The 15,836-nt window shown below is 56.0% G+C and overlaps 4 protein-coding genes across 4 annotated transcripts; 1 reads left to right on the plus strand and 3 right to left on the minus strand.

The window, feature by feature from the left end:
* Nucleotides 1-346: 346 nt before the first annotated feature.
* On the plus strand, nucleotides 347-3,759 carry LTHEOB_3953 (Mn2+ homeostasis protein; the record flags this gene model as incomplete). Its single annotated transcript, XM_035512933.1, has 6 exons — nucleotides 347-1,148; nucleotides 1,414-1,488; nucleotides 1,554-1,634; nucleotides 2,530-2,657; nucleotides 2,773-2,818; nucleotides 2,933-3,759. The coding sequence occupies 6 exons, from the start codon at nucleotides 347-349 to the stop codon at nucleotides 3,757-3,759; spliced, it is 1,959 nt and encodes a 652-aa protein (XP_035375346.1).
* A 1,882-nt stretch (nucleotides 3,760-5,641) lies between these two features.
* LTHEOB_3954 (Protein kinase) lies at nucleotides 5,642-8,736 on the minus strand (the record flags this gene model as incomplete). Its single annotated transcript, XM_035512934.1, has 8 exons — nucleotides 5,642-6,414; nucleotides 6,468-6,826; nucleotides 6,881-7,000; nucleotides 7,052-7,311; nucleotides 7,360-7,519; nucleotides 7,570-7,769; nucleotides 7,824-8,101; nucleotides 8,184-8,736. The coding sequence occupies 8 exons, from the start codon at nucleotides 8,734-8,736 to the stop codon at nucleotides 5,642-5,644; spliced, it is 2,703 nt and encodes a 900-aa protein (XP_035375347.1).
* A 2,410-nt stretch (nucleotides 8,737-11,146) lies between these two features.
* Nucleotides 11,147-12,316, minus strand: LTHEOB_3955 (Sterigmatocystin biosynthesis dehydrogenase stcv; the record flags this gene model as incomplete). Its single annotated transcript, XM_035512935.1, has 1 exon — nucleotides 11,147-12,316. The coding sequence occupies one exon, from the start codon at nucleotides 12,314-12,316 to the stop codon at nucleotides 11,147-11,149; it is 1,170 nt and encodes a 389-aa protein (XP_035375348.1).
* Nucleotides 12,317-14,657: 2,341 nt separating this feature from the next.
* On the minus strand, nucleotides 14,658-15,778 carry LTHEOB_3956 (uncharacterized protein; the record flags this gene model as incomplete). Its single annotated transcript, XM_035512936.1, has 4 exons — nucleotides 14,658-14,843; nucleotides 14,895-15,126; nucleotides 15,173-15,362; nucleotides 15,418-15,778. 4 exons carry the CDS (start codon nucleotides 15,776-15,778, stop codon nucleotides 14,658-14,660), a joined length of 969 nt encoding a protein of 322 aa, XP_035375349.1.
* Between the last annotated feature and the right edge of the window lie 58 nt (nucleotides 15,779-15,836).

Genomic DNA, 15,836 nt, shown 5'->3' on the forward strand with positions numbered 1-15,836 from the left:
CTCCACCCGCTGCGCTAGACGCAGGCATTAAGACAGCACCCCTCCGCCGCCTTTGCAGACTCCCGTATCGCCACGCCCTAGGTCTCAATTGCAGCAGCAGCACCCTTGTCGCGGTGCGGGCCTCGTCGACGTTGCGCATCGTCCCAATTGCCAAGGGACGACCCCCGTTCGCGTCTCCTTGCCTCGCGCGTCTGTTGCCTGTCCAACGCCAACCTCCCGCTGCAACCCCGATCATCACCCACACCAGCCCCGCGACCTCACGCGTCTGGCCCACCCTCTCCAGCTCACCGCTCGCGCACGCGGCCGTCTTTGGAGCTGTCTGAGGTCTCACTGCTCCCGCACCACTATGGATCACCACGAGTCCGCTGCCCACGAGCTGCTCGCCATGTCGCAGGAAGAGCGCCTGCACCCAGCCGCGCGCCCGCGCCTGCCGTCGCAGGAATCCGCCTCGGACCACAGCGCTGGCAAGAGCGACCGCGACAAGTACCAATCGCCCAACCCGCCCTCTTCGTCCATAACGCCGCCTCCCTCGTCGCAGGTCCCGCCTGCTCCGCCTAGCCGGACTTCCATCCGCACTCCGACCCCGCCTACGCCCGTCTTGTCGTCGCCGCCGCCTACATCGCGTCCCGGTACCCAGGTTGGTGCGCCCGCGCTGTCCTTCACGCTCGAGCAGATCAATGGCGCCGCGCCTGAGGAGCTGCGCGACATTGCGGCAGAGCTGATGGTCGCGCTGCGGGAGTCTCGCACCTCCGCGGCCCATCACAAGCTTCAGTACAATATGCTGTGCATGGACAGCGTCGAGGCACAGAATCGCATGGCCGTCGAACTTGCTATGGCGCAGCGCGAGGTCGAAGTTCTCCAGCAGGCTGAGGAGCGGCGACGGAACGACATCGCCTCTCCTCACCAGAGCATGCAGCAGACGGTCAGCCCTGCAAACGCCGCCCTGTTGAACGAAATGAGCCGACACATCCAGATCCTCCAGAACGAGAACGAGGAACTCAGAGACATGTTGGACCACTCGAAACGCGTAACTGAGCGCAGGGAGGGGGAGATTGCCGGCCTGGTCGAGGAGAATGAGCGCCTGCGAGGCCGAATTCGGAAGAACAGGGACCATTTGAATGGCATCCTGGGGGATGTGTACGACACTGGTACACCAATGTCGATTACAAGCACGCCGCGGTACCCAAATACCCCTCGCAGCCGGAACCGGGCCCACACTGTGAACGACCCTAGGAAGCGCTCAGAGCAGGCTTTTGAAGCCTTGCTGCTTGCCGACAAGATGTTGAGTGAGAAGACTACGACGGCACCGGCGACACCTACCAGGGGACACCACCCACCGAAGGCACGCTTTAGTCATACCCGCGGAGCTCAGTCTCTCTCTTCAATGCCAGCCACACCTAACAGCAGATCCAGACCATCGCAGCAGCCTAGCACAGTGGCTGTTCCTCGTACTCCGCCAAGCTACCGCCCTGCGAAAGAAGCTCCGCGGTCTGCTCCGGCCGCGAACGTGCCCAAGTCACGTCGCCGGGAGAGCACTGACTCAACCATTACAGCCTCGAGCAACGAGAATGTTATCAACGAGTCCGACAAGGATACTGAGATTGACGAATCACAAGCCAGCCAGATGGCATCAAGTATGTTGCGGCGAACCCCACAGCATTACACTATGGGTGGATCGCCACATGCCAGCCAGAGCCAGAGTCAAAGCCATGGAAACAGGGGTAACTCGATCCAAGCAAAACTCTTCGGCCAGGTCAAGAAGCCTGGGGTAGGACGCCCCGCAGAAAAAGAGAAGCGAAGCATTTCTGGCGTTGAGGACAGTGAGCCTGGAAACTCGGCGAAAAGGAGTCGCGTTAGTGAGAGTGGCATTGGCCTAGGGATCGGAGGAGTGAGCAGTAGCCCGAAAACGTCGTAAAGCATCGAGTTTGAGTGTCTTACGATTGACGACTTTTTGTCGGCGTTGATGGCGTATTTGTTGATTCAGGTGAGAAAAATGAGGCTAGGTACCGTTTCATTGTAGCCTGGTTGTTAATTCGTCCGGAGCGTGATTCCCTCATTGTATGGCGGTCTCTCTTGGTGTTGAATGGAAACCTCAGGCAGGATACCTTCTCGTTCAAGTTTTAGTGGCCTACTTGGAATAGTCGATGGCAGGACTGTAGTAAATAGCGACATTACGAAATAAATCTGCATTGCATTGCCGGAAAAAAAAAATAAGAGGTTTGATGTCTCAAGATGCGTACTGGCCGAAGCAAGGTGAAAAAGTGTGGTCGCGCATTGCTTCTGTCTGAGGGCTACCAGAACAGGGTGAGCATTTGGTCCTGGGACGGACGTGAGTTCAAGGGCGAGTTGACAGAGCGGAGGTTCGGCTGGGGGCCAAGTGAAACGAGCGGAAAGCTTCCCCATGCGGCAGTCCGTCGCACCAGTCTCCGCCGCCAAGTCAACCCCCCGTCACGTCTCCGTCGCAAACACGCTGTCGCTCCCGCCCTTCGCTTTGCTAATACCCGCCTAATTCTAACTTCCATGGGCCAGTCATGAGAGTCGCAACTCCCGGCGCGCCATGGCTCCTCAGCGCAGCGCTCGTCGCGTTGCTGCTGCTCGCAGGCACGGCGCATGCCTCACTGGGTGACCGTCTACCGGACTTCAAGGATTGCGTAAAGGTAAGTGCTCGATGCGCCAGTTGCATTTCATCTCCGCCACGCGGCGAAGCTGAGCAACACCGAGCACAATTGACTGCGGAAAATTACTGGAAGCTAACATGTCTCGTCAATATAGGTGTGCACTGAATCCAACTGCGAAGGGCCAGACCAACCGCCCATCCGTACGTCTCCTTCCCTCCCGCCGTCCACTACGAGCCAATCGTCTACCGAGCATTTCACCCCCGATTGAATCACATAGCACAAGGTTTTCTGACACTATCACGCTCCCCCCACAGCCTTCCGGCACCGGCTCCTCCTTTGGGACTGCCCATCGGAATGCGACTACACCTGTCAGCACATCGTGACGGACAAGCGGCTCGCCCGGGATCCGCCGTACCGGTCGCCGGTGCTGCAATTCCACGGCAAGTGGCCGTTCCACCGCTTCATGGGCATGCAGGAACCTTTCTCGGTCCTCTTCTCGCTGCTCAACTACCTCGCCCACGCGTGGGGCATCTCGACGGTGCGGGCCCGCATTCCAGAGACGTACCCGCTGCGCCGCTACTACATCGTCTTCGGCTATTTTGGCCTGAACGCGTGGACCTGGTCGATGGTCTTCCACACGCGCGACTTCTCCTTCACCGAGAAGATGGACTACTTCGGCGCGGGCGCCTCGGTTCTCTATGGCCTGTACTACACCCCGATCCGTATCTGGCGCTGGGACCGCTCTGATCCGCCCTACCCTTCCGTTCGCCGTGCCTGGACTGCCCTCTGCCTACTGCTGTACGCTGCCCACGTCGCATATCTGACCCTGTGGAGGTGGGACTACACGTACAACATGGCCGCCAACGTCGCCGTCGGCATCGTGCACAATCTCATGTGGTCCTGGTTCGCCATCGAGCGCTACCGCCGTCTTAAGCGCACATGGGCCGCCTGGCCCGGTCTGATTGTTGCATGGATCATCATGGCCATGAGTCTCGAACTGCTCGATTTCCCACCCTGGAAGGGCATGATCGATGCCCATAGCTTGTGGCATCTAGGCACCGTCCTGCCCACGGTTTGGTGGTACATGTTTTTGATCAGGGACGCCGAGGAGGACTTACAGGGCGCGAGGTTGAAAGCGTGATCTTAGTTGTTTTGCGAACATAGAGGAACGAGCGAGTTTGAGATTGCGAGTGGGACTGGAGGGACGATATTGATTCTTCCTTCTCTTGCTCTTTTCTCAACCTCCTCTCCCATCTTCATCATCTTCTGTCGTTGGCACACTTGCAGGTTGGATTAGCGATCCAGACTTCTGCCGCCCCTATCTTCAAATCATTCATCTGAGTCCCTCCTTAGCGTTCCTAGATAACGTCTTCGAGCAGCGCTAGCTGGACGCTTATGTCCTGGTTTTCCTTTCCAATCGTATGGGTTACATGTCGCCGAATAAACACCAGTTCTTCCCAAGTGACCAGAGAAGACGGCCGGGACCCTTGATCAAACCCATCCCATCATCGGTCCATTTCAAATCAATAAAACACGGGTGACACAAGGGGCGAAAATAAACTAACATCCATTAACTGCCAAAGGCCCCTTCACATCCCTGTCAGACCCCACAAAAATAGCATGAGCGAGACGTCATCGCTGCTTCTTTACTTTGACATAGAAAATCTGCTAGAATTTACCTCGCGTACTTTTGCGTTACAGAAAAGGTAGATATCTTTCTCCCAAAAACAAGGTAGAAAAGAACGACACCTTGTCGAGAGAACTTGCTGATCGAGAAGGCAACTAGTACAGGCCGAGAGGGAGGGGGAAAATTAACGCACTGCATCGTCACGAGGCGTTACAGACCCTGTGACACATTGCATACACGGAAGACAGGAGACGGGCGGAGTAGGGATGATGAACGGGGAGGGGTATCAAAGACACTCGTCCCCGGTTCAAATCGGCATCAGGCGCCGATATCTTATGAACGATGAAAACCAGTATGAAGGGGAGGGGGGGAAAGCACGCAGACGAGTTATTTATGCACGAGGGAACAGATTTAAACCCTAAAGGGTTCAAAAGGGTTTGGTATATTTCTCCTCACGATACCCCTCGCATCGTTCTGTTCTTTTCTTCCCAACGTAGGTCTCTCTTCTCCTTGCACAAACTCACTCGCTCATTCAGCAGAAAACAAAAAACTTTGGCGGCACATGGAGAAACCAGCAGCAGCATCGTAAAAGGAAAAGAAGACAATTTTCCTTCCCTTCCTCTTCACTCTCGTGTCATCCCCTCAGCATCTTCAGTATGAAAGAAATCAAATCATCTTTCATCAGGCACGAGCCACCAGCCTTCGATATCCATTGACAACAAGGGATGGTGAAAAAAAAGGAAGAGAAAAGAAAGAGGAAAAGGGGGGGAAAGGCAAAAGGAAAAAGAAAAGAACAACTGCAACCCTGAATCAGTACCATCATCGTTCTGTCCGCTCCTCCTGATAAGCAAATACAAGCCCCGCCTTCGTTATGACTGCTGCCGCTCCTGCCCACGGAACCTTTGATTTTCATGCGTATCCTTGCCATCACAATCACCCTTGCGCATGCTATTTGCACCCCTAAGTCTCTGCTCTCCGTTGAAATCCCTGGCCCATGATCCCTGCTAGCGACTAATTGATGGTATGCCATTTCCTCCTGGACGCTACGAATCCGTGTCGACAGAATTGACGCGATGAAGCAGGGGGGAAAGTCATCGATCAACCTCTCCACTACTGAACATCGGGACGCGTTGATGTCCCGCCGCTGGGAGAAGTTGCCAGCACTTCCCCTTCCCCCTTCAACAGCCTGCAACACGTTCCGGGGCTAACCCGGCAACGACTCATAAGGATATCCGCTGCTCTTGATGAGCGTAGGGTAGAGGCCGAAAAAGTCCACAAAGGAGGCTCCCACCCTGTTCTACGCCATAGAAGCATAAGATAATGACCTTTCGAAAAGAGACGGTGGTGACTCTGGGAATAGATCTCAATTTGGTTCTCCAGGCATCGTGTGAACCCCTCACTGCCAGTGGTTCTGGTTGTTCATGAAGCCTTCCTCGAGAGTTCGGTCCTCGAGCGTCCGAATAAAATCGCGGTTTCCGCGGTGACGACCTTGTCCGCCGGTGCCAGTTGCACGGCTATCACGCCTCCTTGCACTAGCAGGATTTCCATCAGGCGCCCCGTCGGGGGGCGGTGGGTAGTAGGCAGGGCTGGGCTGCAGCCTGACAGGAGCGTTGGGGTCCAAGTGACTCATCACTCGTTGCAGCGCAGGGGGAATCCCATTCGGCTGTTGGTCCATTGTCGATGCTCTCTGCCGCCCCGCTCTTGTCGTTGCTTGTGCGTAGAGATTTTGCTGCGGGTTGTACCGGGGGGTCTGTTGGACCAGGCTCATTTGCTGGTTGTAGTTCGGTTGCGCAGGATATGGAGGAGGTGCACCTTGGTGGCTTGGGCTGTACATGTTGTTATACATGGCCGGACTTTGAGCGTGTGGGCTTTGCGCATACTGGTTCATCTGCATGTTAGCGTAAGCGGCGCTCTGCGCTTGAGCTTGCGCAGCCTGCTGTTGAGCCCGCTGTCTACTCAAAGCTTCAGCACGCTGCTGCTCGACAACACCCGGTGCGGGGGACCTGTTGGAACCGGCTCTCATCGTCATCGGGGGTATGAAAGGCCCAGTGAACTTCTGCTGCGTGATGAACGGATGCATCTTCGCCTGATTGGGGGTCCATCTTTCCAGAGGGTTGAGGTTCAGGAGCCCTTGGGCGAAGTCGATGAAAGCGTGGCGATTGGCCATTTCTGGAACATGTCAGAATGTTATGCCGAAAGCGTTCGGATCGTCCGGCACTCACCTCTCTCAATCTCCGCCGGTTTCATGTTCTTCCTCGGCATCGGATAGTTTTTGATGATTTCCGGAAGCGTCGTAGCAGAGAAATACTTCTTGCTCGGTTGTTCCTTGGTGCCGTGCTCGCGCGAGTATTGCTCCATACTCTTCAATCTCCAAGTCTTTCTGCCGAATTCGTCTTGCACCTTCTCGAAAAATTCTCCAGATTGCTTGCCCATCTCTAGCATCCATGCCGGAGGGAGACCCAGCATTTCTGTGATCCGTGCGACCTGGTTATACTCGGATGATCCTGGAAACAGCGGTAATCCTAAGAACAGCTCCACAACAATGCAGCCCAACGACCACATGTCGATAGCCGCCGAATAGCTACGAGGAGTTAGATTCCTACCAAGTTTTGCGAGGTTGGGCGTAAAAACTTACGGGAGACCCAGAAGAACCTCTGGGGAGCGGTAGAAGCGCGACTGAATGTACGTGTAGACAGTCTGTCGTTCATCGCACGCAGAGCCAAAATCGATAATCTTGATAATCGGGCTCTCAAGGCTGGGAAAAGTCAGAGGCCGGCTAATTTCCAGGACGTGGTTTGAGACTCACTTCTTTAGCAGGATATTCTCCGGTTTCAGATCGCAATGGATCAGTTTGGCCTTGCCAAGCAGTGCCAGGCCATTGAGCAGTTGCTGCGCAAATACTCGCACGAGTGTGGTACTCAGACCACGGAATTGGTTTTGCTTGATCAACTCGTACAAGTTAACGCTGAGCAGCTCAAAGACAAGGCAAAGATGTTGCCTGTGGATGAACGTGTCCTTCAGGCGCAGGAGATGGTGGTCGTCGTTTTTGTCCATCTGCTTGTTCAACTGGGAAAAATGTCAGCGAGCCTCAGACAAAATGTTTGGCAAACCCACCAGATCCAAAACCGACACCTCCATCATGCTCTGGTTGAAATAGGCAGTCCTGTTCTTGATGACCTTCACAGCGACAACCTCTTGCGTCCGGAGGTTCTGGCACTTGACCACCTGCCCAAAAGTACCTTGACCCAAGACATCCAGAATAAGGTAGCGGTTCCTATATCACGGTCAAAAGAATGCTCTCCAAACAGAAACATGAGGCCGTACTTGTGGCCCGATTCCTCCGACCCCAGAATATCGTTGACATAGAGGATGTAATCACTGTCCTCGTTGTCGTAGCCATCATTCTTGACACCCTTGCTCGGCTTGGTGAGAACTCTGCGCGGATTTCTCGAAGACTCGTACTTGAAGTTGGGGTTACAAATGCGGTACGTCGCAGGCAAGTGGGTCGTCAATGCTTGCAGCGGCTGTACAACACCCATTAGCGACCAGACCAACCACACCCTTCATTCCGCACTCACACTTATGAAACCGCCCTCTGGGTTTGCTCTCCGAAACGGCGGCTGCTCGTTAATGCGTGGCTGCAAATCTGCGGTGTTGAGGCACTTTGTGAAAGTCGGCACAGGGCCGCGGGTTGCCTGGGGCGACATGGGGGTTTGCGTGGCCGGATTACGCGGTGACCGGGCGTCTCGTCCGTATGCAGCGTTGAGCTGTGCCGTGGCTGATTGCGGATAGTAGTGATCAGATGTGTTCAGGTTGGATTGGATCGGAGGCAGCTGCGGCGGGTTGGCTCGCGACGCTGTTTACAGGGCAATAAGTCATAGTGACCACACAAGCGAGAAGGCGACAGCAGCAGCGGAAAGAAGAAGGACATGACTCACATGGCGGGGAATAGTAGCTCTGAGGAGGTGACATGTAGGGATTCGAGCGAGTGGGCGACTGGCGGGTGGATTGCGGGGAAAAGCTAGTGTAGTTGGCGGCGTTCTGCTGGGAGCCAGGGCCATAGGGCGATGACGGCGATAGGTTCATTGGAGAGTAGCGGCGCGCAGCGGCCGAAGCCTCTTGCTCCTGAACGTAGGCCGTCGAGGTGCGACTTGGCTGGGCGGACTTTGCAGCATACCGCGGCTTGTAGGGATCCGCGTCCTCCATTGGCACATCGCCGTCGTTGTCTCCGTTGTGGTAGCTGTGCGAGCGCTGCTGCAGGGCGGGCGGCGAGCTGATCTGCATGGAGGCGGCGCGCGAGGCGATGGAGGGCGTGTTGTACGAGTCCTGCTTCGCGTAGTGGTCCTGCTTGGCCTCGGGCCGTGGCTGGGGTTGCGCGGTCGGGTCGCGCTGTGGGTGCTGGGTCGTCGTCAGGCTGGGCGGCGCAGCGTAGTAGCGCGTCTGGCGGGTGGCGGGCGTGCTCTCGACGTACGAGGCCCACTGCGAGTCCATGGCGACGGCTGGGCTGCTTCGGGGGAGGTGGGGGAGGGTCGGCTCAGGTGCGCATAAGGTGAAGCTGGTGAGCGCGTGGGTGGGTGGAGAGGCGGCGCCCGGCGGGCGCGTGCGAGAGATGCGAGAGGGAACGAGAGAGAAGAGGGAGCTGGCGGGCGACACGTGGTGGGTGCGGATGCGTCAATCCTGGGGTTGTCGTCGTTCGCGGCAGCAGCGATAAAGATAGTGATAGGTAGAGCCTGAGAGGCTTGTCGGGCGGGCGCGAGGGCGTCAAGGGCCAAGGTCACGAAGACGCTCGCTCGGCGGGTATGCGGCTCGCGCTGCAGGAAGAGGCGCTGAGGCGGATGCGTTGGGCAGACTTGAGGACGACAGGCTGCGTCAGGTTGCCGGGCTGGGCTCAGAGCTCCAGCAGCCAGCTTGTCGTGGTGCTGGGCCTCAGGCTGCCTGGCAACCATCAATGCAAGCGGCCACTCAGCGCGCGCAGCCAAGGATCCGCCCATCTCTCTCTGCTACCGCGCACGCCATCCATCGTCGAGCCCGTCCGGCCGTCATCGTCGTCATCGCCGCGCACGTTCGCCGCGCGAAGCACTCTGGCCTCCGCACAAAGCGACGCGCCTTTGTGCCAGACGGGCGCAGGCAGCTCAGCCGTGTCTAGACCATCTCACGAGACAGCACGCTGCCCTCAGCCCACGCTGCTCTGCCGTGGAACTGGACGACGCTGAGATGATCGCAGTTTCCTGAAATTTGCTAGGGACCAGCCACGCCCGCCTTGCGTCACCACGCCAGGTGGCTGCCGCCGGTGAGCCCTCTCTCCTCGCTCCCCTCCACAACAAGCCGCCGCAAAGGGCAAGACCCGGTGCCTGGCAGGGGTCGAGCCGCCTTCTTGCCCGAGCGGGTAGGTGGATTCTCAAACAACGCCGTCGACCACCACCAGAGAGGGCCGTTTGTGTGTTTGCGCTGCCGCCCGAGCCCGCGCGTATCGGCTGCCTCTTCCCGCTGAGCATTCGCCGAAAACATGCGCTTTTCGTATACTGGAGATGGCCGCTTCAAACGATGTGCGCTCGACATCCAATCAAGTCGCCGCAACCCGAGCTGCCCCAGGTGCAGAGCGCACGAGTTCCAGAGCCGGGAGCGTATGGTAGCCGAGGCGCGCTTACAACGCCTTCGGCACCTACCCGAGCACACCAATCGCGGCGAAACCTCCCCATGAGACCTCCTTTGTCCGCCTTCCTCTACGCCAGCCAAGGAACACGATTCTCATTGACGCAGGTACCATGTAACGGCGTCTGGCTTGCGCTTCCCGCCATCGCGCTGCTGGCCCTTCATCCGTGGGTGATGATGATGCCAAGCAGTGCTGCAACTCAAACTGTAAGAAGCGATGAAGGCACGGGAAGCTTCCTGGTGGAACACACCCAAATCTTGACACACTGAGTTTGCTATCTCCATGTCCACGCCTTGAATCACCTTCCTGCAGATCTTTGGTCAGTGTGCACGAAACAAGGGGCGCTATCGCCAGCTGGAGAGCAGTGGAGTGCGACCAAAGAGCTCAGCTTGGACCTGTTCTCGTTTTTGCGGTGCTAGACGGCCCACAAACAGACAAGACCTTCTCTGCAGATCTCTTCTGTCCAGCTCCGCTACGTGTAAGGGCCTCGCTTGGGGCCCGGCTTTCGCAGGTGAAACAGCACATCTGCGCAGCAACTCGGCTTTCCTTCCGACAACATCAACATAGCCGCTATTGTGCAGCGCTCCAATTTACCAGGGAGGATTGACGTCAAACTATTGAAACCCCGTAAAAGGCGAGCAATGACTCAAAGCTACACTGCTGACATGGACAGAAGAACGTCATGTAGTCAATTATGCTTTTAGTGTTTGCGATATGGCCAATGCTGGTATTGAGCAAAGCTTTCGCATCATCTCATCCAGCTGGCATACCACTTGTCCGGAAACGGCGCTCTACAAATCATTTTCAAAACCAAAATCACGTTCCAGGCACCGTCTGACAATCTCGTTGTACTACCCGCTTAGTCGCATCGGTTTCTGATTTAGCTTTCCCACCATAACGATGCAACCGCTTCTTCTATCGCGGCTTTCACTATCTCCGCGCCCTCCCTCCTACTTCACCTCTTAGGCCACGTCCTTAAACCCTACCGCTTTCGTACTTTGGGAGCTAAAGTAGGAGGGCGAGTACGGAGGAGATAGATGCCGGAGCCGCTTGAACGATCCACAGCTCATATTAAAACCCCACTGTACGATGCTTCAAGTTTTGGGTTCTTTGCGGACGTCTTTTACAGCATAGCTACACCAGATTTTCATAATGTCTTCGTTGCACGCTAACATGCTGTGTTTGAGCTGAAATAGTGTCTCTTCAAACCGATTGATAGCTAACCCTGTTCATCATCTTGTATTCATGCTACAACTCGGCCGGCCTCAGCGCCGTTGGTGTCTCAACCCAGTCAAAGTTCCCGAGGGACCTGGTCAACCACACATCAGCCGGGCCCTGCGCTGCCTTTGGCTTCGCGCCCTCCTGGAACATGGTGCCGCTGAGGAAAGTATGAGGGAATCCGGGATCAAAATCGTACGCCGACTCGACTCTCTCGATCTCCTCCTCGGTCAAGGCCACGCTCAACGCATCGATGCTCCCCTGGATATGCTCGACCTTCCTGCCGCCGACGATGGGGAAGACGTAGGGCGTCTTCTGGATGACGTAGGCCAGCGCGACGCTCAGCAGCGGCACGCCCTTGGCATCCGCAACCTCCTCCAGCACCTTGGACACCTGCACGTCGCGCTGCGACAGCGGCACGAACTTGCGGCCCGGGTTGTTCTCGGCGCGGCGGCGGAAGCCCTCGGCGGTCTGGAAGCGGCCCTGGTTCAGGGTGCCGTACGGGCACAGGCCCATGCCCTCGTCGCGGCACATGGGGATGATGTCGCGCTCGAAGTCGCGCATGGCCGCGTTCCACATGCCCTGGTAGACGGCGAAGGGCCGTAGCCCGTGGTCGCGTGCGTACTGGTTGCACTTGGCCACGATCCAGGCGGGCGTGTCGGAGATGCCGAGGTAGTGCACCTTGCCGGCGGACACGAGGTCGTTGAGGGCGTGCATCAGCTCCGGGATCGTGACCGAGTAGTCCCACCAGTGCAGGTAGAAGAGGTCGATGTAGGTGGTTTGGAGCTTGCGGAGCGAGTGCTCGAGCGAGAGGCGCATCGATTTGGTGCCGTTGCCGCCGTAGTTGGAGCCGATTGCGTCGGACGGGTGCGGTTTGGAGGCGGACGTGTATTTGGTTGCGAGAACCAGCTCATCGCGGTTCTGGCGTGCCGCCATCCATTCGCCGAGCCACATCTCCGACTCGCCGTCTTGGTAGGCATTCGCCGTGTCGATGAAGTTACCGCCATTGTTGTAGAAGGTGTCGAGGATAGCAAAGGCTTCTTCCTTGGTGATTTCTCCGTAGCGCTCCTGGTGGCTGGTGCCAAAGGTCATGGCGCCCAGGCAGAGGGGCGACACACGAATGGACGCGTTTGGCGCCAGTTGACGGTGTCGAGCAAGGAGAGACTTGGGCTTGTCAGCGGGAACTCCGGGAGGTGCCATCTTGATTGAATGTATTCAGGATATTGTCTGAGAAAGTGGTCGATACAAGGCGCAGATGTTGGGAGATATAAGTACTAAGGCCTGCATGCACCATGAAGGCACATAACTCTTTATATCCGCCCAAAGTCCGTAGAACTACCGTTGAATCTTCGTACTATGAGCTCATAATACCTTCAAGTCCGGGGTTAATGGAGTGGTGGCATGTATCCGAAGTTTCCCCTCGGCCGAAGGAGCTCTCGTTGTCGGCGTTCAGTTTGGGTCTCGTGGCTTATTGAGAGGAGTGGAGGATACGGAAGAAAAGGCCATCTGCGAGTATAAGCCTCTTATGGGTTTTGTCGTGGTCCATGGACTCAATGACTCCGGTTCCGGCCAAGAGCTGGCTTCTGTGCTTCACTTCCTGCTCAACCACATCTAACACCTGCTCTTATATTTATGGACAATGAGAAAGCAGAGGGCTTCAAGTTGTAGCGAGATCACCTCTTAGCTAATGGAAAATGCTTGACAGAGGCCCAAGTAGATCTGAGCTCATATCTGGCGGCTGTCGAAGCGTCAAGCTATGGCGGCGAAATTTCTCTTGGGACAGGATCCAACTTGTAGTTTTTACCTTCCATGGAGTTGGTGCGTAGACGGCACTGCCTGAGTAGCAAGCGCGTGGAAATTGTTCACGTTTAAGAGTAAACGGTGTGGTTGGAGATGCGGGGCCTCGACCGTCAGGCTCAAGTAGATGGCCGGCGGTCGAAGGCCCTGTCGCCGCGGGCGGCCGATGGCTGAACTTGAATTTCAATATGAACTTTTTGCACATGCGGTAATTGTACCTTAGTGGGCAGGTTTCGGGGCATGACGCCGGTCGGAAGCGCTGTCGAAGGCCGTTATTGAATGAAGTCGCGTAGAGGACGAAGCTGCGGGAGTTAACGAGATTAACATCTCTATCACCGGTTCCGGCTCCGATGCGGTTAAAAGCTTGAGCATGGTGACACAGAGGGTGAGCGTCTGTTGCTGGGCTCCCGGTTATATGTTTTAACGTTATAAGCCAAAGATGAGTGGCAACGGCTTTGCCTTAACCCAGACGCACACAGCACGGCTCGATAACAATATGTATACTGTGGTGAGGGCGACAACCTGAAAAAAAAAGAAACTAAGTGGGTCACACTTAGGGATGGCGATGCGGGCGAAGAAAAAGAAATAGAGCGGTGCATCAAAGGGCAAAAAGCAACCGTAGTCGGATCCTGACGCCTATCCGTTCGTTCGCAAGCCCTCCCCCAACCCAGTGCAGGAACCGGTATGACACTGAGCTAGGATCGAACCCTTGAACTGCTTCATTTAGACGTTCACCTAAACGGGTAACCCACAGATCACAAACCTTCGGGTTTAACGACTTTAAGGTCCTGGTGGCAAGGCATAGTGCCGTAGCATGTTACATTGCGCTAACCATCTGTAATCGGAGCGCTTGCTTTCGCGGTTTATGTATTGCAGGGTCAGATACTGTGTCCTGTTGAGCTCACGCCTGGGGATGCTTGCCTGCGTTTGTTTCCCATCGCCCGTCACTTCACTTCATCAGTCGCACGTCTAACACCGCGCAACAGCTCCAGGCGCACCGTATCTCAACAAAAACATCCACCTCAGCCAGAAATTCCCACTCGCTTCCTGACAGCCAGCCATACTTGCGTCTAATCGCTTCGGACCTGCAGCCACTGCAAGGCGCGAGCCTGGCTCGGCGTCCACGACGACAACAGCAACAACATCAAAGTGCGGCGGCCCACCCAAAAGCTGCCAAGTGTGACCACCGCGCTGCGGAGGGGCCGCATGACGACACGAGGCTCTCTCGGCGGACGGCGTGGTGTTGCTTCCCGCACGGCAGCTCACCGTTGCACACTGTCTATGCGATAGCAGCTTGGTGGTCAAGGGCGAACACGCGTACGACGGTCCGCCGCTGAGGATGCTGTACGGTGAGAATTAGTTCGGGACCGAATCTGTGCGTATTTCAACGTCGACCCATTCCTGCACTTCGGCCATCATCGAAGTTCACCTGGACTGATTGGGAACATCATCCTCGATACGAGTCTGCAATGAACAAAGCGCTAAGAGAACCCATGAATGTAACGTCAGAGTACGAGGATTGAGCTTATCGTGAGATATAGCAGCTATAAAAGGAAGAAGGAAGCGCCAAGTGTAATACATGTTGAAGCATGGATCAAACAAGAGGACAGAAAACTACCCCATCAGTGATGCGACTCAATGATTGAGAAAGCTGCCGCTTACCAGAAGATTCATGCGCCACAGAATGACCCGCGTGGTTGGTACTAAGTCCTGGTATCAAATAAACTCATAACCGCTTAACCATTCAGTCGGAATCGCATAGGTCTATGACCTCTACATGCGTCGTCCTCTGACGTTTCCGAGAAGGCCCGTCGGTAACCTCCATGTCAGAGTCCATCTCGCTGGAGACGCTTGGTAGGGTGAACATGCTGCTACTTTCTCTTTCGCGCTTCAGCTCCTGCTTGACGACTTGTTGGGCAGATTCCCGTTCCTGCATATTTATATCAGTGGAGGATCACAGAGTGGAGGATGAGGTGCATACTCTTTGGCGCCGCACAAGCTCTCGTAGTTCATCAGGTGTGAGCTCCTCGATCGGCCGCTCTTCCAAGGGCACAGGCGTCGGACTCCGTGGGATAATGCACTCAGCTTGCAGAGCTTTCCGTGACCGATACCTGAAGGTGAAGACTGCGAACGGCTGCCTCTTTCCATCCGTGTAGTCCTCGTATTCAAAATCCCATGTAATCCAAGCACCGCTATGCCTGGCTTTCCCCAGACTGATTGCTGTTAGTCTTTGCTGCGGAAGTCGGAGACTGTACGCACCTTGCTTGATGAGAGACAGCTCGGCCTTTTAGGGCTCTCTCGGGCACTTTGTCCATAGTGCTGAAGGCCTTTCGGCTTCCTTCGCCAACCGACGGGACTGCTCGGCCTCGGTAAAGCTTGAGTGTGATCTCTCCAAGAAGGTCCAGCTTCTCCTTGAGTCCTTTAATGGCAGCACTTTGACCAGCCTCGTCTGTACCAATGGTAAGCACAGCACGAGGAGGGGATAGCGCTCGGCGAGTACATACCCATCATGATATCGGAAAACATCATAGGTCTCTCGACGTAGCGGCCCTTTTCCTTCTTCCATACTCCGGACATCTTGACGGTGAAGGAATCCTGGTGCTTCACAGCGTCTGGTCGGAAGATGCGGCCATCAGCATACTTACCGTCAACGTGAACGATTCCGTTGATGGCCCAGTTCCTGTATTTGAACTCAGCAGCGTGAAAGGTCCACTGGATGTGAAACTCGGCGCCAGAGACTGCTTCGATGTAGCGGGTGGCCTGCCTCGGCTCATCTTGCAACTCGTCGCTCGCAAACTCGGTGGCCGGCTCTCCGTTCACATGGACCTCGACCTCGAGACCGGGTAGGCGTTCGAGGATAACCATATTGCAATTCAGGACTCGCGTGTCTTTCGGCAGATTCGTAAATGTATGCACTCCAAGG

The sequence above is a fragment of the Lasiodiplodia theobromae genome, assembly GCF_012971845.1.
Source record: "Lasiodiplodia theobromae strain AM2As chromosome Unknown scaffold_10, whole genome shotgun sequence".
Taxonomy (NCBI): domain Eukaryota; kingdom Fungi; phylum Ascomycota; class Dothideomycetes; order Botryosphaeriales; family Botryosphaeriaceae; genus Lasiodiplodia; species Lasiodiplodia theobromae.